Consider the following 22,061-nt stretch of genomic DNA (forward strand, 5'->3'; position numbering starts at 1 on the left):
ATCCTGGAATTTCAGTCCCAGACTAAGCAAGACATTAAAATATCTCAGCTGCTGTGCTGCTTCTGTCTTTCTGCGCAAGCAGATGCCACCAGGATGAATTAAGAGACCATTCTCCTGTCCTTTTCTGTGCTGCTTTTCCATGGACTTTTAGTCTCACTGGTTCTTTTCCTTCAGAAATCAGCAGAGATACTAACAGGGCTTCAAGGAACAGTATTTAAGCTGTCTGTATTTGGAATTTTGGTGAGAATAGGCCCTTCTGGGAAAGTTTCATAGAAAAAGCTCCCAAAACCTTCGTGCTGTGTTTTCAGAAGGGATATGGTTGTTTGAAAGCCTCGGTGTCATTAGCAAAGAGGGAGTTTTGGGTGTAAAAACATGTTTGAAAATGTTACCCAAACTGTAAAAGCTGCGCCGCTCCTCCCAACCCAAAATTACAGAGAAAATTTAATTTATTTCTCATTGAAATGTAAATCTCCACGCTTGGAATTTTCATTGATATTAGCAAGGTTTATGAGAAGAACACGGGCATTTTGTGTAGGACTATCGTTTGGTTTTTTTTAAAAAAAGCAGGAGAGAGAGAAAGAGTTTTCTAGGCTTGTCCCATTGGCCGCATCATAAAGAAAGAGATTCTTGGGGGAAGAAAAAAAGATTTGTATTTTAAATTAGCACAGCCCCCTGCAGTGCCAGAAACCCAAAGAGTGCCGTTTGGAGCAAAGAATCAGGTGATGACACAAATTCAACGAGAAAAAAAATGGAGTTGGCCACAAGCTACTGCCCCTGCCAAATTCCCAAATGTCAAGTGACAGCAGGAGTGGAGACACACAAAATTAGCCTCTGAAATCATTCCTGCAGAGTGAATCCGAAGTCCCAGGAATGCTGCAAAAGGCGGTTTGTGCACGCTCTGCTCTTGGCTCCCTCATTCTCGAGCCGGAGGAACCGTCTTAAAATGACTGCGGGTTCCTACCAGCGTAACTCGGAGCAGGAGCAGCTCAGTCATTTTCATCTCAGCCCTGTCCTTTTGACACAGCTCTGGCTATGACCAATCATAATCATCATTTTAAAAACCCCTCTTTCTCTCGCACACACACACACACGGCTTATTCACAAAGATCATAATTTTTACCCGAGCAAGTGGAGCCCGGCCCGTGCCAAGAACAACACGGGAGTTAACAGGCCTGTAATTCTCACGACTTGGCACGTTCTTGGGTAACACACAGGAGAGGCCGATTAGTGGGAAGCAGAACGAGATACCAGCAGGGAGGGGCCATGGGCAGACTGGGGTTCATCCGGCCCCCACTATCTTCCATGGGGTGCTTCCCAAGGTTAATGTTTTTAGCATCCCTGGGCAGGGATTAAGAGGGGGACAGGGAGGTTTTTCCCTCCAGCAGTGCCCGGCTCCCTCTGCTCGTGTGCCAGGGGTGCTTGGCTTCCCTGTTCTGCTGACCAAGCAGTTTGCACAAGCTTCCTAATCCACTCCTGGCAAAAGCAGGCTGGAGCTGGGATGCTCAGGAACAGCCTCGGCCACTGTGGGGGGATCCCAGCACCTCAAATCCCTGCACATGGCACGTGGAGTTTGGGTTTTCAGGCAGGCAGGAGACGGTGTTTATCTGGGAGAATTGGGGTTCTTGGGAGATGTGCGCACTCTGGCCCAGTCCAATCTCTCCTCCTGAGGAGGGAAAGCCGTGGCTGTGGTGGAGATCATGGCAAGGGCGCCGCGGGGAAGGGGAGAAGGGTCTGGCCTTCAGCCACTCGCAGAGGCTTTCAGTAAAGCAGCCCCTGGAGGTTATAAATAGCCCCCATGTAAAATGATCATCCTGAGGTTAGATGGTCTCAAACCCAAACCCTCCTGGTAGGAGAAAGCTGATGGTTTCTGAAGGGCATGCCAGGAAATACGGGAGGAGAAAGCGCGGCTCCGATAGCGAGCGGGTCGGATCCTGCTCTCTCCAGTGTCAGGGTATTTCAGTGGCTCTGGCCTTGCCTTGCCCCACTCAGATGGGCAGAGACTTGATCCCTTCCCATGCCTGTCCCCAAACTGGATGGACACTGGTAACCCTGCACACACCAGATCTCTGGGAGTAAATGGGGTAACTCTGGGTTCACCCCTGTAGCTGTGATGAGAATCTGGCCCAGTGCTGGGCAGGTCAGACAGGCAGACCCCCATCACCATCCAGCTCTGCTTCCCAGAGCAGAGCCTCTGTTAAGGATTTGGCCCAATGCTTCTCCAGAGAGGTCTGGAAAATGTGAGTGTTTGCAATCCCAGCTCTGCCATCCCCACAGCGAGACACCAAGCTGTCATTAGGACGGCTTGAAATGGTTCCTTATTACGGGGCACACGAAGCCAGAGGCTTGCGTGCCTGCTTCAGTCCAGTTTTGCCTTTCAGCTTAAAAAAATCAAGTAGCTCTCAGAAGTGAAGCAAGATGTTAAAGGGACTTCTGCTGTCTGCCTTCAGCTGCTTCTCGGGGCCCCCTGGCTCAGGGGAAGTGGGCTGGTGACAGACACACGTCCTCCCCAGGAGCAGCCCCCAATTCTCTGTGTCCTCCCCTGCCTGTGTTTCAGCAGGGGCTTAGGCTGAACCCTTTGGTTCCCAGCACAGCAGAGCAGGACCGCCCACGTCTGAGTTCTGTGGTGGAAACATCTTCAACCACTCAAAAGCAATTGTATGCCTTGTCCAGCAGCGTGTCGGGGCCTTGTGCTCACCAGGACAATTGCAAAGGGATTTTAGATTGGATCTCCTCAGTACCAGAGCAAGCTGTTTTGATTGATGCACTTCATGTCCTCCTGCACACTCTTGGTTTTGCTCCAGAGAAGCCAAACTCCTTTGATTTCACAGGGAGGATAGTAAATGTCAGATCTTTTTGCAAGTCTCTCAGCCCTAGTGCTTGCAGAATGGTTTTTGGGAGACTCTGTGTTCACTAGTGAAGAGCTTCAGATCTCCTGATCTGGAATTTGCTCAGCTTCATTCCCAATCCATTATTTCAGACCAGTACAGCATTTTTATCATCAGCAGAATGCTCCATCATATGCCTTTAAAGTAAAGTCTTTCTCTCTCTTTTTCTTTTTAAATATACATTTTTAAAGTATTACATTACTTTTAAGAAGCCTCTTGGCATAGGCAGCAAGTGCCCCTATTGTTTCCGAAATGCAACGTGGCTGCTCTGAGGTTAAATCCTGAATTATGGGCCCAGCAAATACACTGAATTGCTGCTTCCTAATCCCTGTCCAGATTGACTTATGGTTTCTTTAAAATATCCGTTTCTTAATGGATAAAAACATTCTACCACGGGCAGAGACTAAATTGTTTCCAAAGGAAGCTAGGCAAGCATTAGTGGGAAGAAAACATATTGTGGGATTCAGCTTCAGCCTCAAAGGAAGGAACATGCTCGAGATGGGTTTCCTGCCTGCTTTCAGGCTTCTGTGTCTATCTTTAAACCGCTTTTCTGCTCCTCTCCTTTGCATTTGTGATGTCCCTCCAGTGAATTTGGCATGGAACTGTCACAGATGAACCACAGAGCAGTGCTGGGCAGGAGATTCCCCCAGGACAGAGTCCAGGCACCCGCGACCGCTGCGTTTGTGCCACAGACACGTGGCCAACCCCAGCCACAGCTCAGGGTGCTGCATCCTTTCAGAACAGCAAGGAGTCCCTCGGAATTTGCCTCAGGGGTGCCACTGTGGATTTTCCAGTGTGCTGGGATCCACAGTGCCATTCTCAGAGTGGGATGGGGAGCCCCGAGCCGGGCTCCTGGCCCGTGGAGCCCCTGTGCCATCATCCTCCGCAGTGGGATTCCCATGGCAGACATGGCCTGGCCCAAACCTGCTCGGCAGGCAAGGTGGTCTAGCTGCAGGCTGGGTTGTAAATCCAGCAGCTTCCTTTTATGTAGTCAGGGCTTGTTAATTTGTTTTAATACCCTTTGAATACAGGTAAAGAGCAAAGCGCGGGCAGGGCGGAGGGGAGTGCCCGCGATCCCCGCTCAGCCCACCCACCCGCTCCAATTAGCACCGTTATTCATTAGCTCGGCGGGATGTGCCGGGCAGGGGGATGCGGGCAGAGGGCTCTGGGATGAGCGAGGCTGTGCCGGAAGCTGGGAGAGCTGGGCTTGTTTAGTCTAGCAAAGGGCAGGCGGGGAGCGGAGCCGATTGCTCCGTGTAAATACATCGAGCGGGTAAACACGGCGAGGCAGAGGAGCTAATGTAAGCTCTGCAGGACACTGCAGGCGCAGGACATGGGGCTGAACTGGCCCTGCGTAAACCCACACTAGAATTAGGAGCAGGGTCCTTCCCAGAGGGATGGGTCCAGAGAATTGGAGCATCCCAATGGATCTGGAAGGGTTTGCAGAGGAGGTTGAGATGCATGATTCACTAAGCTGCGAACACCTGGAATTTTCCCTGCTCTGCTGCTGCCCAGCGTACTTGGGGTGGGAGAGGACCCAGGGGCTGGGTTTGTGCTGCTCAGCACGGTGGGTTTGGGCCCGCGTGTGTGAGTGCACGGCAGCACACGGCGTTCGGGGAGAATCACAAAACTGAGCAGCAAACGTGCTTGGCAGTGTTGAGGTGGTGCCTGGCGATGCTGTGATAAGGGCCTGCGTGTTGTTGTGTTTTGGTTTGGGGTTTGAGTTTTTTTCAGACTGCAGAGGAAGTCCGTGCACCCAGTTTGTGAGCTGGTTCTATCAGATACAGAGCACTGCTCCATGGGCGTGTAACAACGGATGCTGTTCACACCCTCCTTTTTTTTTTCAACAACTCCCCTCCTCCCCCAAAATATATTTTGCTCTGTTTTACGTGGGCTGAGAGGAAGGGGCCGTTTTCCTTTTTAGTTGGCCCTGACTTGGAAACAAATGAGCTTGTTAACATACGTGACAGAGGCGTGAGAGCGTGCCTGCATGCGTGGGTGGGGAGGAGAGCGGCGCCTTCTCTAGAGATGAGCTGGGCCTTCACAGATCAGATGCATCTCGTGCACCTTCCCATGGAGATTCTCTCCTTCTCTTGGCCACCTGCCTCTCCCTGCTCCCACATGGAGTTATTGTCAGAAGCGGAGAGGGACAAAGATCAGAAAAATGCTCAAAGATGGCTTGGAGGTCCAAGAGTGACAGAAGTGAGCAGAGAAAAAACAGCCAAAGGTATATTCAGAGCAGGAATGTCTGTTCCCACTGTCACACACATGCTGGTGTGTTATATAGAGAAGCATAAAGTATCATTAGTGTTTACATTGTCGTCAATCATTATGCAGTGAGATAGGAAAGCAGGGCTTTTTCCCCTGGGGTAGATTTTTCATGACAATTTCACAAGGCACACATATGCATGGAATTAGAACAGTGATCTATGGCCAGGCTGATGATATTTTATATTCTATACACTTGGAGAGTGCCAGGCTATCACATTCCCTTTAAATTCCCTTTATTCTCTGTGTGTCTCACACACTGTGAGTATTTGTTGTGTAACATATCCACACGAGCTCAGGTTTATTGCTGACTGGGTTTATCAGGCACCGCGTGCTCCCCACATCTCTAAGGTGGGGACCAGGTGGTGTCTGGGGTGCTGAGGAGCTGCTCAGGTTCCACACGTCCCTGCCTGGCCCCAGATGATCTGATAGTGATGATCCTGCTGTACAGCAGTGCTGTGCTGCCACGTGCCCGGGGTGAGCTGGTTTTCTGGGTGCCACTGCAGCACTGAAGAGGTCCTGATGTTGCTTTTGCTGCCCTTTCTTCCCTCCAGGCAGAGCAGATGTGTTCCTGGGTTAGGAGGTAGTGGCAGCACCCACTGCTCCTCAGGGATGGATGCACATCAATCCCTAAAACCATCTGCAGGGTCCATTGCCTCATCTCCTTGAAGGCTTCCAGGGACCTCAGAGCAGATCCACCAGCCCTGACCCCGCCAGGCTGCAGGGACCAGTTCCACTCCATCCAAGGCAGCTCCCAAACCCAACGTGGTCTGAAGGGAGGAGGCTGAACACACCCTGAGAAACCTCTGTGGTTGGCAGCCTCACGAACCAGCCCTTCCCACCTCATGGCCAGCCCTCGCCACCATGACCCAGCTGAGGTTTGGCTCCCATCAGGGCCATCTCTTGGCATTTATGTCCTGGCCACCCACCCAAGGAAAGACCCGTATTGTCTCTGAGGCAGAGAGAGAGCTGCTGTGTCACTGCAGCGCTGTTGTTTTATCTGGAAAGGGGCTGAGCAGCTTTCAAAGCATGTTTCTGTCCAGCCCCTCATGCAGGGGGGACTTGGGGGTCCTCAAAAGGTGCAAATTGCAGCTGCACAATTAAATCATGGGGTGTGTCCTGGCCTCTGCGGTCCCCAGGGCAGCTCAGCCCTAAGGAGGAGACAGTGGCATTACTAATCAGGGCTTTGACCTTTACATGGCTTTTATTTAATACACATTCCACACTTCCCCAAACTCCCATCCAAAACATTGACATTTCCGCTGATAGATTGGGTCAGATTTTGGAGTAGCTGGGGGACTCAATTCACTCTTACAATGGTTAAATTCTTACAGCTAAATGGGCTTATTCAGTTAGTGCAGCAGCTGGTGTGATTTCGAGAAGAAAATAAACATTTCCTTCAAATATTTTGATTGGCAACTGGACAACTGAAGTACTCAAGCTCGGATTGCCAGGGTCCAAAAAAGCAAATGGGGGCTGGACGGCGAGTAAGCGAGGGAAAACCGTAGTAAATCCTTGGAGGCAGCACTACGGAGCAGATGTGTGATGTGTGCTGGGGAAGGGGACAGCAAGGAGGAGTTTTTTAAGCCCATTTTTAGCTGTTATTCCAAAGGGAATGCAGGGTCTGAGGGTGCAGCTTCACCCACTCCTGGTTCCCTGGCTTTGCTCAGCAGCTGCTTGCTCCAGGCTGCTGTTTGATCCTGGCTGTGGCAGAAGGTCCTTGCTGCTGAGTTAGGTGGTTATGGAGGGTGTTAATGGCCGTGTTTTAATTGGATCTCGCTGGGGTTGTTTCAGTGGAGATTTCCTCGCGTGCAGGGCAGGCGCTGGGGCTATGTGGCTCCGATCTGCGGCAGCCAGGATGGAGGGGCAGCCCTGAAGTGGAGGAGATGGGATGGAGAGGAAACCTTGAGGTGAGGACCAAGATAGAAGGGGCAGTGCTGAGGTGGAGGGACAGTTGTGAGGTGAAGGAGATGGGACAGAGGGGCAGCCTAAGGTGAGGACCAAGATGGAGGGGAAACCATGAGGCAAAGGAGATGGGATGGAGGGGAAACCCTGAGGTGATGGAGCCAGGATGGAGGGGGTGCTGAGGTGAGGGTGCTGAACTGGAGAGACAGTTATGAAGCGAAGGAACCGGGACAGAGGGGCAGCCCTGAGGTGAAGGAGACAGGACAGAGGGGCTGCCCTGAGGTGAGGACCAAGATGGAGGGGAAACTCTGAGATGAAGGAGATGGGACAGAGGGGCAGCCCTGAGGTGAAGGACATAGGATGGAGGGGAGCCCTGAGGTGAAGGAGACGGGACAGAGGGGCTGCCCTGAGGTGAAGGACACATGAGAGAGTGGCTGCCCCGAGGTGAAGCACACAGGACACAGCAGCAGACCCGAGGCGCCGTCCCTGAGGCGATGGCGAGGCCCCGGCCCCCTCTGGCGGCCGCCTCCTTCCCGCCTCTTTCCCGCCTCCTCCCGCGGCCCGGCGGGCGCCCCCTGCTGGCGGCGGGGCCGCGCCCCCCTCAGGCGGGGCCTGCGCGGGCCGGGGCCGCCGCGGTTTTGTTTTTAAAGTGGTTTAGGGGTTTATTTGTAGCCTCAGGGAAAAGCTGAGAGCTTTTCCGGTCAGGGAGAGATGCAGCTTTATTCTGGGCTAGACTTAGAGCCCGAGGCCGGGAGTGAAAGAGAGCTGGTCACGCCACTCGGACGCCTCGTGGCTCTGCTGGGCGTGGATTCCATTTGAGGGGTTCACGCCCAGAGATTTGCTTTTTGAAGGATCAAAATTCTTAGATCACAGCCCTGCAGAGTGCTCTGGGCGTTCAGAGCCTGGCAGAGCTCCCCACAGCCTCAGTGTGCCTTGCCCGTCACACACAGAGCCCGTAATTAACACTCTTACATGCTCCTGTCCAAATTAGTAGCAGGGACCCCCTGCCAAACGGTGCACGTTCAGGCCAATAAAATGTCGCCTCTAAAAAAACCCCTCTTTGAGTGAGTTATAGAGGAAAAAGGAAATGTGCCCTGAGCGCTCAGGTTTGATTTTGATTTGCATTTTATGGAATATTATTTATGGAGCTGTGAAAAGTAATGAAGGAGCGCGGTTTGAGCGATTGTCATCTGGGAAGTCAGCAAGCGGCAGTCTGGGTGTTTCGGGGGCTGAGGGGGATTTGGAGGCGGCTTTTTCTTGGTGCAGGGCTGTCAAGTTTAAGGGAAGGCTTTCAGAAGACAGCACTTTTTCTTTCCAGTCCAGGTGCAGGCAGGATTTCTGCCCCATGGTCCTGTCTCAAGCCGTGATGCTGCTGGATTGCTACTGCCATGGGGCTGTGGTCAGGCTGCTTCTTGCAGAGCTGGTCTCCAAACCTCAGCTCCCTCAAACCTCAGTGCCTGGCAGCAGCTGTGGCTGCAGCACGGCTTTGGGATGGGTCCCTGCTGGGCTGTGAAATCAGGCTGGGAGCGCTTTTCCCACCGCTGTGCTTTTCCAGCCAGCCCAGCACGGAGCAGGGTCGGCCCTGTGGCCAGGCAGCCGCTTCCACGGGCACTTTCCAACGCCAGGTTTGTGCAGAGCAGTGTGGTTCGGGACAGCTTTGAGCTCTGCTCCTCTCTTATCTCGCCCCAAAGCCACAGCCACGTTCACAAACCAGGTGCTCCCCCGCCTTTCCCCTCCGTGGAGCCTGCGTGGGAAGGCAGGCGCTGCTGGGCGCCCGCAAAAGGGCTGCAGGGGAGGGAGGGAGGATCCTCCCCTTCTCCTTCCACGGCTGAAGGACTCACCTGGGATCAGAAGGGAGGTTCACATCAAATCCCCTCCATACCTGCTCCTCCAGTGCCCGTGTCACTAGGTAGCTGGAAGGGATTAAATCAAGAGTTTTCTCCTGGGGAAACGCTTTGGGGCCTGGAATGCCAGCCCTGAGAAGTTAAAAATGCTTCATTGTAATAAAGAGATCTAAAACACACGTCCCTGTGTATGCAGAGCAGCCACACAATCCTCTGGATGTGTGTTTGTATGTATATGCATTTCCAAAACCAACAGGCGTGTTTAGCATACTCACCTCACATTCTCTTGCTCTGAGGGATACAAAATCCAGCTGATGCAACCAAAAAAAGTCACTTTTGAGGCTGGATGGTGTCCCACTAGCAAAGGAGAAAGGCCCTGCTTTTAACAAGAGGAAAATAGAGGAGGTCTGAAGGGCACTTTCCTTGGAGAGCAAACCTCATTTCTCTCTGTTTTCATGCACCAAGGCCAGAGGTTCCTGGTCTCTGTCTCAGCCCTGGGACAGCTGAGAGAGCCACAGCAATGCCTCCAGCTCCTCCAAGGAGCTTCTGCTGTAGATTCCCACCTCTAACCTGGGCTTCCTGCAGGAGGACGGGATCCCAAGCCAAGGACCCTTTCCAGTTCCAAGCTGGCTGCGTCCCCCTTTGGGTTTAGACCCTCCAGGAAAAGGCGTGGGGGGCTCCATCGTCCAACGGAGCCGGGGAACATTCCCACCAGGCTGCCCCGTGTCTCCCTTCCCCCAGCAGAGAGCCTGAATTTCTCACTCTCTTTATCCTCTTGGAAGGAGAAAAATACACAGAGAAGTCGAGCAGAGGGATATAGTGGCTCCTGGCTTGGGAGTTTTCAGCTGCGTGTTTATCAGCTCCATCCCCTGATGGTATCAGCACAAACAGGCCACCCACAAGAAGGCTTAGCAGGCTGGTCTGGGCTCCAGCTTTTCCTGCCTGTCTGCGTGTGTGTGTGTGTGTGTGTGTGTGTGTGTGTATACAGCAGGGATGGATGATCCCAGGGCCCGGCCGTCTGGGGCCTGCCTCCATTTATTTACTACACAGCTGATGTCATGGCTAAACATCTTTTTTCTGTGTTTATGGGGCGTGCTGCTTTAATCTGCCCAAGATGAATAGACCCCTAAGAGAAGTCAGCTTAGCTGTGTCCCTTCTTGGATAGGAAACAACAAATTTTAGGACAGGAAATGGGAGCAACTTAAACAAACGGGTTTAGGGTTTTTATTTAAGTCACTCAACTCTTTTCCCTGGCAGACCCAAGAGGTGCTTTCCCTTCTGATTCCTTGGGAATGCTCTAATGTTGCTCTTGTGCCGAGATTGAGGCAGGAAAAGGCGAGAGGCAGGATGATAGAAAAGGCAAAGAAGGCTTTATTCAAAAGAACCGCGTGGTTTTTATAGAGCGGTACAGTAGGTTCTAATCTATTGACTAACTAACAAAAACATCTTCCTCACACACTGTCCTTCAGAGGAACAGAAAGATGAAGTGGAAAAACACCACCTGCAAATTGTTTATACTCAACGAGTTATCACATCTCTCCAACTCCCTAAAATTTCTCACAAGCTGCTGTGAGAAACGCTCACCATTTCTCTCTCTCTGTGTCCCATGGCATCCACACTCTAACCACCCCTCTCCTCCCGCACCCCGGCAGGCACGTCAGAGCTGAGCCCCTTCTCGGACCCGCGGCAGTTCGAGCGCTCCTTCCCCACGCTGCCGGCGCTGACGGAGACGCGTTTCTCCGACCCGCGGATGCATTACCCCGGCGCCATGTCCGCCGCCTTCCCCTACACCGCCACGCCCTCGGCCACGGGCATCGGGGGCATCAGCATGACCAGCATGCCCACCACCACCCGCTTCCACCACACCTACCTGCCGCCCCCGTACCCCAGCTCCACGCAGAACCAGAGCGGGCCCTTCCAGGCCAACCCCTCTCCCTACCACTTGTACTACGGGACGTCCTCGGGCTCCTACCAGTTCTCCATGGTGGCGGGAGGCGAGCGCTCGCCCACCCGCATGCTCTCGTCCTGCACCAGCGCCTCGGCGGGGAACAACCTGATGAACGCCAGCCTGGGCGCGCAGAGCGACGGCGTGGACGCCGACGGCAGCCACAGCAATTCCCCCACCACCATGAGCACCACGGGCAGGATGGATGAGTCCGTCTGGAGACCCTACTGAGGAGGAGCTCAGCTGGGCACCCATGTCTTTAACTTAATCAGCCGCCGTGGCTCCTTTTGGGAGCGACCAAAGTGATGCCAAGGGAAAAGTTAAACCAAAGTCTTCCAAACCCAAAGTTAAGGATCCTCTGCATGCAAACATCAAGCGAAGATCAACCAAGACCTTCGTTACATTTCAAGGTGAACACCCACGAGGCTTGAATGTGTCGCTTGATGTGGTTCCTTCCGTATGTTTTAGGTATGTGGATTGTACATAGGGAAAAAACCCCAAGGACGTGTGGAATCAGATGTTTGGTACTTGCAGAACACTTCTCGTTCATCTCACTCGCACCTCTTCCCCACACAAAGCATTCAGAAGTGAGGAGAATCTCACCCTTCCTCTGCAAAATGGTTCAGAGAAGAGAAGACACCATGGAGTCACCCGAGCCATCTCTCTGCCAGTGCAGGAGGACTGAACTTAACTTAAAAAAAAAAGGAGAAAAAAAGCAAAAAACCCCATTGTCTCCTGTCCTTCCCTCCCTGCTGGTGAAGGGTCCCTGAGCACCAAAGAGCAGTGGGGTTTGCAGCACAGCCAGGGGCACTGGGGCTCAGTCAGCCACGTGAACAAGAGCTGTGATGTGATTATTGTTATTATTTGTTGACGACACAAGTTGTATTGTTCATTTTGGTGTCACTGTCGTCGTTTGTCAATCAGTAACGTGGCTGACCCCGGCCTGGCTGACCCCTCCTCCATGTTTACACACAAGATGTACTTTTTATGGAGATGTTTTGTTTTATTTGTTTGCTCTCTTGTCCTGACCTCACCGTTCAGCTCTTTGCTCGCCTTAGCAAACCTCAGTGATGGTGGCTGAAGTGAAGGTGGCATTCAGGACAATCTAAAACTTTTGAGATGCACTTCCAAGGGGCTCAGGAGCCTTTGGCACGGCCTTGCCACCATTTTCCAGATGTTCCTTCTGTCCCCTCTGAGTGGCAACACTCACAACTGGTGGCAAAGCATCATAATTCTGTTCTGGTCCTTTCCCATGTTCTCACCCAGAGAGGATTACACGATTTTTTTATTTTGCCTCACATGTGTCAGTTCATCCTGAAAGCCCTGAGGTCTGGAGAAAGGAGCAGTTTCTACTCCTGGTGGTGGGAATATTGTGAATTGATGCTGTGCAGCCTTTTCCATCCCCTCACCCTCCTGTCCTTCCCCAGGTGACCCCAACACGGGGATCTTGCTGTAGAGGAATAAGCTGAAGAGCAGGCACCCAAGGTGCCACTGGTGGTGGTGGCATCAGGTGGCATTTGCAGGAATCAGGTCTGCCAAGCACCACACACCCTCAGAGCTGACACCGCAGAGATTGCAACCAAACAGGGCCATGGTGGGAGGCAGCTGTGGGCTCCTCCAAGGCCGGCTCGGGGGCTTGGCTCTGATGCACAACACGGGGTTTGTCACCTCCTGCAGGCCACCTGTGCCCTCTGCTGGCATGAGAATAGGGGCTGGATTCAGGATTCTTCGTGCTGGCAGGGCTGGGCACAGACAGATTCCTGGGGATCCATAACTGCAGCGCCCTGCAGAGCCCTCCCTGCAGCCAGAGTTCAGCCCCAGCCCCAGTGCCACCAGTAACCACGCCTTTCTTCTTCCACTTCTCCCATAAACACAAGCAAATCGAAGGCCCAGAGCTGCCCTCCCGGCCCCTGTGCCTCAGCCACACCGTCCCAGCCTCGTCACCTGTCCCCAACTCCCAGCTGGCAGCCGGTCACCCTCAGCACAGAGCGCTGGAATTGCACTACCACGGCGAGGCTGGAGCAGCACATCCTGGCTGCCCTGGAGAGCTGCCATGACCACTCAGAGTTCCACAAGCAACGAAGAACAACTCTTTTCAATAATAATAATAATAATAATGATAATAATAATAATTTTTTAAAAGCCTTACCCCAGCATAACTGCAACCTCCACTTGCCTTAGCGCCGGCGCTCGCCGGCTCTGGAGCTGGACAGGGCAGCCTGTGTTTTGATGCCTTTTTGCATTTGTCATCCCGTCCCACTGGTTGAAAGCACAAAGGAAACAAGGCATTCGTAGCTGTAGGTTAATTTAAGACTGTTTGTAGTGAGTTTTAAAAAAGAAAATAATAAAAAGAATGGCAACGATGTTGTTTTTATGACATATTGTCATGTGAAGGTGTAAATAGATGCACCTCTGTTGTATGCAAATGGTCACGAAACAGGCCAATGTTTTTTGCTTTGCACTATAATTTGCTTTTTTTTTAAAAAAAAAGAATGCACAATCGCTTGTACAGTAAAGCCCCTTTGTCTGGCTCACAGAATATTTAACTATAAAATCTAATTTTTGGTCTTATTTGTTATAATAATATAATTCTTAAATATGTTGAAGGATACGATTCTTAATAATGCTTCTAATACTTGTATGTGCAGGGTAAAAGATCACCAGACTAAGGAGATGAGATCAGAGATCTTTGTAGATAAAGAAGGCTAAAGTTGTTGGGTTTTTTAATGGTGTCTTATGATGGACATTAAAAAAAATGCTAGTGATACCAAAAAAATGTGGTTATTTGTGTAAAACCCCAGCCCTACTTGAAGGTAATGCCCTATATTTAATATGTAGCCCGATTTTTAACCTGTAGCACTTGTCACTGGGGAGGGGGGAGGTGGGGAGGGCAGAGGAAGAGGAAGAGGAGGGTCAGCTCCTGGAGAAGCCATCGGGGAAGCTGCGGCTGGAGGAGTCCCCGGCCCTGGCTTCCCTGAGAGCAGCCGGGCTCGGCGGGGCTGGCGTGGGGACAGAGCCCCGGCTCGGGGGACAGTTCTGCTTTTCTGGTATGGGGTCATTTCTGCTCCGCGGGCCGTGGCCGTGGCCTCGGGCCGCCGTGTAATCCTGTCAATGCCACGTGCATCAATAAACAATGGTTACAATGGCCCCACCGCCTCCCGCCTGTCACTTCTCGCCGGGGCAGGGGGGGCTCCTCGCGCTGCTCTTTCTCCAGGCTCTGATTTTCGGCTCATTCAGAGCACCCCAGTACCAGCTCCGGCGCTCTTGGCCGCAGTTTGGCACCACAAGGGTGGGCAGGGGAGGGCAGGCAGGGATGGAATGGGGTGGGATGGGGTGGGAGGACCTGAGCTCGCTGAAAATCCATTTAAAGCTCTCCGGAGGGGTGTTGAGCACTGCCCGTGCCCGCGGGCAGCCCTGGCAGGGTGATCGCTGTGTGCCAGCCCAGCTGTGTGCCAGCCCAGCTGTGTGCCAGCCCAGCTGTGTGCCAGCCCAGCATCGCCTCCTGCCCTCCTCCTGTCAGCGCCGTCCCAGCCGCAAAAACCCCGCACCAATGCAGCAGGACCCAAACTCCCGGGCGGTGCGAGCCAGACCCCTCAGCACTCAGCGCTCTCCTCCAGAACCCCAATGACCGCTGAAAGGTAGAAATGAAAAAATCCCAGCCCACAACGGGATCCGATGCCAAGGCGCTGCGGGCCGGGGCTCCCGAGAAGCCGGGGAACTCAGCGCCAGAATTATTCATGAGCCCGAGGCAGGAGCGCCGGGGCCATTCCCAAAGCTCTGCCTCCCCTCGGCAGCATCTCCGTGAGCGTGGAAAGAGGGGAAAACAAAAAAAAAAAAAAGAAAAAAAAATTAGGAAAAGCCCAAACCAAACCACAATAAATGCTCGTACCCAGCTCCACAGCCCTGGCCAGCGGGAATATGTTCCAAGGAAAACCCGAGAGTTAGCTGCCTTTTCTCCACAGCTACTGGGAGAGGAAACACCCCGAGGTGTAGCTGTTATTTACAGGAACTTTCTGTTCCAAACGGACCCGTGCTTTTCTCGCTGCCTCGCTCAGAGCTGCAGTGGGAAGAGAGAAGGAGAAGGAAAGGGGGGGGAAAAAGAGGACAAATAAAAAGGGTCTTATTGTACTGACATGCACTGGATCATCCATGAAATCCATGGGGTTCAAGTGGGTTTGGTGCAGGTGCCCGTGGAGGGGATGAGAATGTGTCAGGGAACAGCAGCACCTAAAATGCTGATGGGAGGCCCAGAGAGCTGATGGCGTTAAACGTGCCCAGCACCTGAGGGCCAGAGGGCTCTGATTTTTATATGGGCATTATTTTTATATGGGTATTATTATTGTTTGTGTTATCCAATGGGTGATATTTTTTTAAGGCTGGTGGTTTTATATTTGGGATATTTTTACCCAGGCCACCCACCCTGCAGAGCGTCCAATGTGCTGCTGCTGCTGCATCCTGCTTCCACACAGATTTTGCCCCAATTTAATGAATTTAAATGGGAGAACTGGACCCCAGCGCGGTAGTGTGGGGTTGTGGGGTACATCAGCCTCTCCCAAAGGCTCCCAAATACCTGAGGGATCCCTGTATTCCAGGGGGAAGCAGAAAAACAGGGCTCAGGGCTGGAAGCAACAGCATGGGGTAGTCAGAGCAGGAATGTTTGGATTGTCTTTTGCAACAGAAACAGAAAGGGGGAAAAAATAGCTGGAGCTTGGAAAGCTATTTTTTGAGCATTCAGATATTAAATTGTGTGGAGTTTGGGCTAAAAAATCTCCTAGGAAAAATGAAGACTATTTCCTTTGAGATCAAAGCTAACAAAAGTCTCAGCAAAAAGCTTGTTTTATTCTCATTCCAGCCCAAACTCCAAAGCCCAGCCTCTGTTTTAATGACTCTGTTGTGTCCAGACTGCCTTGGTAAATAATCTTTTAACTTGCACAAATTCTGAGACTACACAGGATATAGGGGAAGGATCCTGGCCTTTGCCTTGCTCACATCAAGCCCTTAACGAACCGTGCCCAAACGAGCAATCAGCATCATTAAAGCCCAATTCTGCTCCTCTGAAATAGGAATGAAATCCTGTTCCTCTGAAATGGAACCAGATGGCCCTGAGAGGTGCAGAGCACCCATCCAGCACCCCCAGGGACCCCCTGCACCTGCCAAAAATCACCCTGGGGGCACCCAGCTGGAGCAGAGCGAGGTTCCCACTGTGGCATCATCTCCGTGGGCATCCACGGGGGGCTAATCCTCCTGCAGGGCCTTCCTGCTGGAAAGGACGGGGGGGTTGTGGGGCTGGGGTGGGTGTTTTTGTGAATGCTGCCTATTTAGAAGCTAAATGATGGAAAACATGGAAAATTCATTAGGGTGTCTGGGCAAGTGTTGGGTTACACGTCATTCACATCCACTTACTCAGCGGGACCTCGCGCCTTGGGGGAGAGATATATTTATATACATTTATATACATGGATTTTATATAGAGGAGCGGTTGGGGAGGGTTTTTTTCCCCTCCATTTAATTTCCAGACTGGCACTAAAATGAGACTTTTTGCCTCTCTAAAACTTACTGCCCCCTCGGCCTGGGCTCTGTCCCCTTCCCACTCCTGGGAGGTGACCAGTGCCATTCCCAGGGCTTGGAAAGGGCAGGAGCTGTTAACCCAGAATCCATAAAGGGCAAATCCATGGCCAGGGCTGGATCTGCAGGTTGAGATCCCCAGCTGGCTGTTTCTTCAGTGCCGGCTGGGGGACAATGGGAGCTGGGAGAGGAGAAGGGGATGGAGGGCTAGTCCAGTGCCCAAAGTATAAAACCGTAAAAAAACCCCCAATTCTTCATTCCTGATAACTCAGAATTTCTCCAGTTTGCTGCAATACAAAACCAACCCAATGAAAACATTGTTCTAAGGTCACAGCAGTTGTTTTGTTCAGGATGTTTCATTTCTCAGGGAGCTCTTTCTCCCCAGCTTCAGCCTGTCCTGACACCACCTTCCAGCCCTGAACCACATCAGAGATGCCACCAAGCAGGGCCGTATCACCTCCTGATGGCACCTGAACCTGCATCCCGGTGCTGGCAGCCCCAAAAACCACATCTTGAAAGCCTCAGCGGGCACCTCGTGTGCTGTTCTGTGATTTAATCACACATTTTATTTTTATTTAGTCCATGCAAAGCAAGGCCTCTGTGTAACTGTTCATTCCTGCCAGCAGCAGCCTGGGATGCAGGGAAGCTGTTTTCTTGTGCAGAGGCTGGGCTGGGCCGGGAGATCAGAAGAGTTTAAATTAAAATAGGCTCATGTGAGTCTTTATTCTTGGCTTAGCCCACAGAGGCTAAAAACGCTGTTCAGCGACGCAGCGCCGGGATCCCGCCGCTGTCAGACAGCCGGCCCTGAGCGCAGCTCCACTTCAAAGCGCCGGGGCAGGGCACGGAGCGCAGCGAGGCCTCATTAGCCGGGGGATCGCGTTAGATGGGCCGATAGCGGGCTCTAATTAGGGCGGGAGGGGCGGGCAGGGGAGCCGGGGCCGCGTCCCGTGTGTGAGTGCGCGGGGCCGTCCCGGAGCATCCCCCAGGTGAGCGCCCCGGGCGGGCACCTGCTGCGTGGGCCGGGCTCACGCGTGACGGGGCAGGTCCGCGTGGCGGGGACGCGCGCCCGGAGCCTCCCCGAGGCACCCGCAGCACCCACAGCTCCCTGCAGCTCCCGCCTGCCCCACCCGGGCACCCCCGGCCGGCGGCTCCCCCCGGGATGCGCCCGGAGAGCGGGTCGGGAGCGTCCTCCCCAGGCAGGGCTGCGGGGGTTGGTGATGTTCCCTGCGCTCCCGGCGAGGCAGCACAGTGCGCCTTGAGCTCGACGGGGCTGGAAAAGCCACGGGTGTCTTGGCTGGGCAACCAAACCATCCCTGGGATGGCACCAGGGCATCAGGAGAGCGCTGGGAGCAGTGGGTGATGCCGAGAGATCCTGCCCAAAGCACCACCAGGCAGCAGAGCAGGAGAGAAAGGAAACCCCGGGCACATTTTGGGTCTGGATCGCCCAAATCCCGGCCCTGTAAACGCCCAAATACTGGCCTTGTGAGCACCCAAATCCCGGCTCTGTGAGTGCCCAAATACTGGCCTTGTGAGCACCCAAATCCCGGCTCTGTGAGTGCCCAAATCCCGGCCCTGTGAGTGCCGAAATCCCAGCCCTGTGATTACCCAAATCCCGGCCCTGTGAGCACCCAAATCCCAGCCCTGTGATTACTCAAATCCCGGCCCTGTGAGCACCCAAATACTGGCCTTGTGAGCACCCAAATCCCGGCTCTGTGAGTGCCCAAATCCCGGCCCTGTGAGCACCCAAATCCCGGCTCTGTGAGTGCCCAAATCCCGGCCCTGTGGGCACCCACACCACGATGCCGATGGGGCGGGTGGCCAAGGATCAGCTCGGGGTCTCCACCACCGCACGGACACTCAGCATTCCCCCTGTGGAGACACCGGGAGCCCCTTCCCCAGCGCCGGCCGGGCTCTGGCGGCGCTCCAGGAGGGACATTTCACACCAGCGCTACCAGGAGCAGTATTTCCTTTCCATCTGAGTGATTTGCAAAGCCCCCGGGTCCCTGCAAACGTACACAGGGAGGGTTTTAATTCGGGCAGGAAAATAACCACACAGAGCTGGGTTTGGCTGCGGAGGGCGCTCCCGGAGGTGCCGCTCCCGGTGCCGCTCCCCCCGGTGCTGTTCCCGGTGTGTCCCCAGGGTGGCTGTAACCCAGACCCCCCCTTTGGCAGGTTTTGCTGTTTGTCTTTGCAGCCGGTGGGTTTATTACGGGAGGGAACACCCAGGGTTTTTTGCTGTCTGCCGTGAAATCGATACAGTAATTTCATTTCTCAGTCATAAATGAAATGAGCTGTAAAGCGAAGTTGGGTGTTTAAGCCGGAGTGAAAGAATGAATTGTTCTAATGGGGGATGTTAATGAGGGGATTAAATGTTCCTGCGAATCCTGGGGGTCCCCAGGCCACCCCAACTGTCACTGGGTGGTTTTGGGGCTCCCTGCACCCCTGCCTTGTGCTGCCTCTGACCTGTGTGGTCCAGCACCCTGCCCTGCCTGGGTGGGACACAGAACTTCACTGAGCCCCACCAGGGACCACTCTGGACATGGAGATACTCCAGGGGGTTTGGGGCACTGGTGGCTAAGGGAAAGAGCAGAGGGAAGTCCTTGTGGGGAGCTCTGCCAGCCCCTCATCTCCTCATCATCATCTCCTCATCCTCATCTGTTCCTCATGGCCACACTTCCACATGGGGATAGACTAAAAGGAATGGGAAAAACGAGCCCAAACCAAGGAGATGTTTGTTACCAGCAGCCTTTCCGCTGACCCAAAGCAGCTGGGTTTTTATGCTGGGTGTTTTCACGGGGACACAACCCCTGCTGCTTCCCGAGGAGGGTGGGCAGAGGTTTCCGCCCCGGGGCCGGGCAGTTCACAGCTCAGGGGATGTTTTTCCCTGCCACGGAAGGCAGGAGGTTTGCCCAGCTCCACACCATTAAAGATTAAGGCCAGAATTTGGTCTTTGCTTTCCTGCCCACAGCCTGGCAGCCCAACCTCGGGAGCCCTCCTCTCATGGCAGGCACCCAAGACCCCCAACTCCCCTCCTGCCCTTGCTCCACCATTTATTTTCCAGTGGAAAATAACCCAGCGCTGATCCGGAGCACTTTGACAAGTCCAAAAATACGAGGCCATATTATCTTTAAACCATTTTTTAAAAGCCCCACAGTGAAAGCCCTATTGGGGCAGGAGGAACTCCAGCCAAGTTCCCCACGTCCGCCCCCTGCTCCAGTTGTATTCCCCTGGAAATCCTCGCAAAGAAAAACACAGGGCCTGAAAAAAAATTTGGTTTTCATTAAAACCTTCGAATGTGAGGGGTTCTGTAGCTTTCAATGGGGCTTTGATTCCTATAGATGATGGAATGTTTTCAGAACATTTAAAAAATGTTCTCCACCTTTCTATCTTATATCAGCGGGAACTGCGCCGGCGTTTTTCTGCCTGATAGAAGTGGCGAGGGCTGGAGGCAGATCCAAACCCTTTCCTTTATTTACCTTGAGGTTTCGGTTTAAAAATGTGATGATATTTTCTTGTGGCTTTGGAACCAGAGGAGATAATCCACGTGGGGGGAAAAGAAATGGGCGGAAAATGCTGCAGGAATTTTTTTTTTCAAGGGGGTTTTTAATTATTAATTTATTTTTTTCCATGGGGAGGAAGCGGGGTCACTCAGCACATGCAGGCACCCACGTTTCTCTCTGAGTCCTTTTGGGGGAAGCTGAGAGGCATTTCCAACCCTCTAAATCATCTCCAGCTTTGTGGAGATTGCCTGAAGAGATGATTTTATTGCCGTGTTCCATCCCTGCTCCTGTGTGCACCAGCTGCTGGCTTTTCTAAATCCCCTTTTATAGGAGATCAGCCTTTTCATGTAATTTAATTCCATTTTTTCTTTAGTGAGTGTAAAGTAGGTTCCTGGCCTTGGCAGTTTTGAGGGTGAGGTTTAAAGGGCTGGAGAGAGCTGAGGTGCCCCTTCCCATCACCCCCAACCTCACCTGGTGCCAGCGGTGCCCGAGGAGCCCCAGGGTGCTGCACGTGCTCAAACGCCAGGCTGGGACAGCCCCGTGTCCCCTCTGGAGCCAGGGTTCCTTCCCAGCCCCGGGAATGTCCCCAGGGCCCGGCCATCCCCAGGGCTCCCTGCACAGAGCTTTATTCCAGCTTTTTTCTGCTGCTGTGCCCGAGTCACCACCCAGTGCCACCCCCAGAGCCCGCCGGGGGCCAGCGCTCCCCTCCTCACCCAAACCCCACCCGAGCTGGCATTTTGGGGTGGCTTTGTGCTCTTTCCTGCAGGAAACCCCAAACCAAAGCCCTTCGCTGCGGCTCGCTGGGGCTCTGGGCAGGGGGAGGAGGAGGAGGTGCGAGCCCAGCCTTGGGCGCTGCTGCTGCTGCTGCTGCTGAAACTGGGCCCCGAGCCGGGCTGGTCGGACCGGTCGGGCCGGCTGGGCCGTGCCCCTGGCACCCAGACCCGCCGTGCTCGCCCCTATCGCTGTCCCTGCCCCAGCCCAGGCGGCAGCTCAGCCCCAGCTCCATCACCGCTCATTAGCACCGCCCAGAAAGGGCCACCCAGGCTGGGGTGGCCCGGTGCCACCGCGGGTGCCCGGCCCTGCTGCCCCGTGCCCGGGGAGCACCTGCAGCACTCCCGGCCTGGCCTCATCCCAATTCCTGCCGGGGGGATTACAGGGATTTGAATAAACCCGAGGGAGCCGAGCACGGGGCGCCAAACCCCGGCTGCAGCCCTGCCCTGCTGACCCAGCACCTTGGGAAGAGAGTTTGAGCTGGGCTTGAGCTGAATCTGGAGGGGCTGGAATGTTCCATGGGATGTGTTTCCATGGCAGCCCGGCCATGGGGCTGCCCTTCCCCAGGCAGGGATGAGCCCATCCAAGGTGGGAACGATGCGGGGTCCCACGTTCTCCTTGTCCCCTCCAGAGCTCCTGGGCTGCCAGGACAGGGGGTGATGGCTCTGCCCATCCCAGCTCCTGCCCCAGGGCTCTGGGAGCTCAGGAGCTCAGGAGTGTGCCAGAGCTCACGTAGGCAGGAGGAGCTGCTGCCTCTCCAGGGCGGGATGAGGATGGGAGGATGGGATGAAGATGGGGCACGCTCCCCTCTCACTCTGGGCAGGCAGCAGCAGCAGCACACGGGGCTGGTTCTGAGCTGGGAATGCCCAGAGCCCCCGAGCAAGGAGCCAAACCCAGCCCCTGGCTCTCCCCTGCCACAAGAAATGCAAACATTATTAATTTTTTAATATCTAATTAAGAAGTTTTAATGTGCTCCCCCAGCACGAGGGGCACGGTGGCTGCCACTGGACTGGAGAGGTTGTAAAACACTCCCACGGAGCCTCTGTGGATTTGAGGATCTTTGTTAATTGTTAATTAGCACGTGGAGCTGGGCTGGCTTAATGGCCAAGGACCTTGTGGTCCTTGTGCGGCCATGGACCAGCACAGCATCCCAGCACAGCATCCCAAAATCCCAAACCAGCATCCCACGGACTGGGGGCTGCTGAGCCCCTCTGGAGCTGGGCAGCCACAGCTGGGCCATGGCTGAGCCCCCCCAGGTCCCTCCCAAAGCTCCAAAGTCTCTGAAATTCTCCCAATCAAAGGCCCCTCTGTAACCAACCCGGGCTTGATCTGCGCCTTGAAGAGCTCCAGCATTTGCCTACGGGGGGAAAAACCCTTA

The 22,061-nt window shown here is 53.9% G+C and overlaps 1 protein-coding gene across 1 annotated transcript in view; it reads left to right on the forward strand.

Moving 5' to 3' along the window:
• RUNX3 (RUNX family transcription factor 3) overlaps positions 1 to 12,775 on the forward strand; it is a 33,432-nt gene extending 20,657 nt beyond the window's left edge. Inside the window, exon 5 of the mRNA XM_030964620.1 lies at positions 10,555 to 12,775. Coding sequence (XP_030820480.1) covers positions 10,555 to 11,078 — 524 coding nt within the window. The 3' untranslated portion in view covers positions 11,079 to 12,775. The remainder of the gene's footprint in view (positions 1 to 10,554) is intronic.
• The last annotated feature ends 9,286 nt before the right edge of the window (positions 12,776 to 22,061 follow it).

The sequence above is a fragment of the Camarhynchus parvulus genome, chromosome 23 (genome assembly GCF_901933205.1).
Source record: "Camarhynchus parvulus chromosome 23, STF_HiC, whole genome shotgun sequence".
Taxonomy (NCBI): Eukaryota; Metazoa; Chordata; class Aves; order Passeriformes; family Thraupidae; genus Camarhynchus; species Camarhynchus parvulus.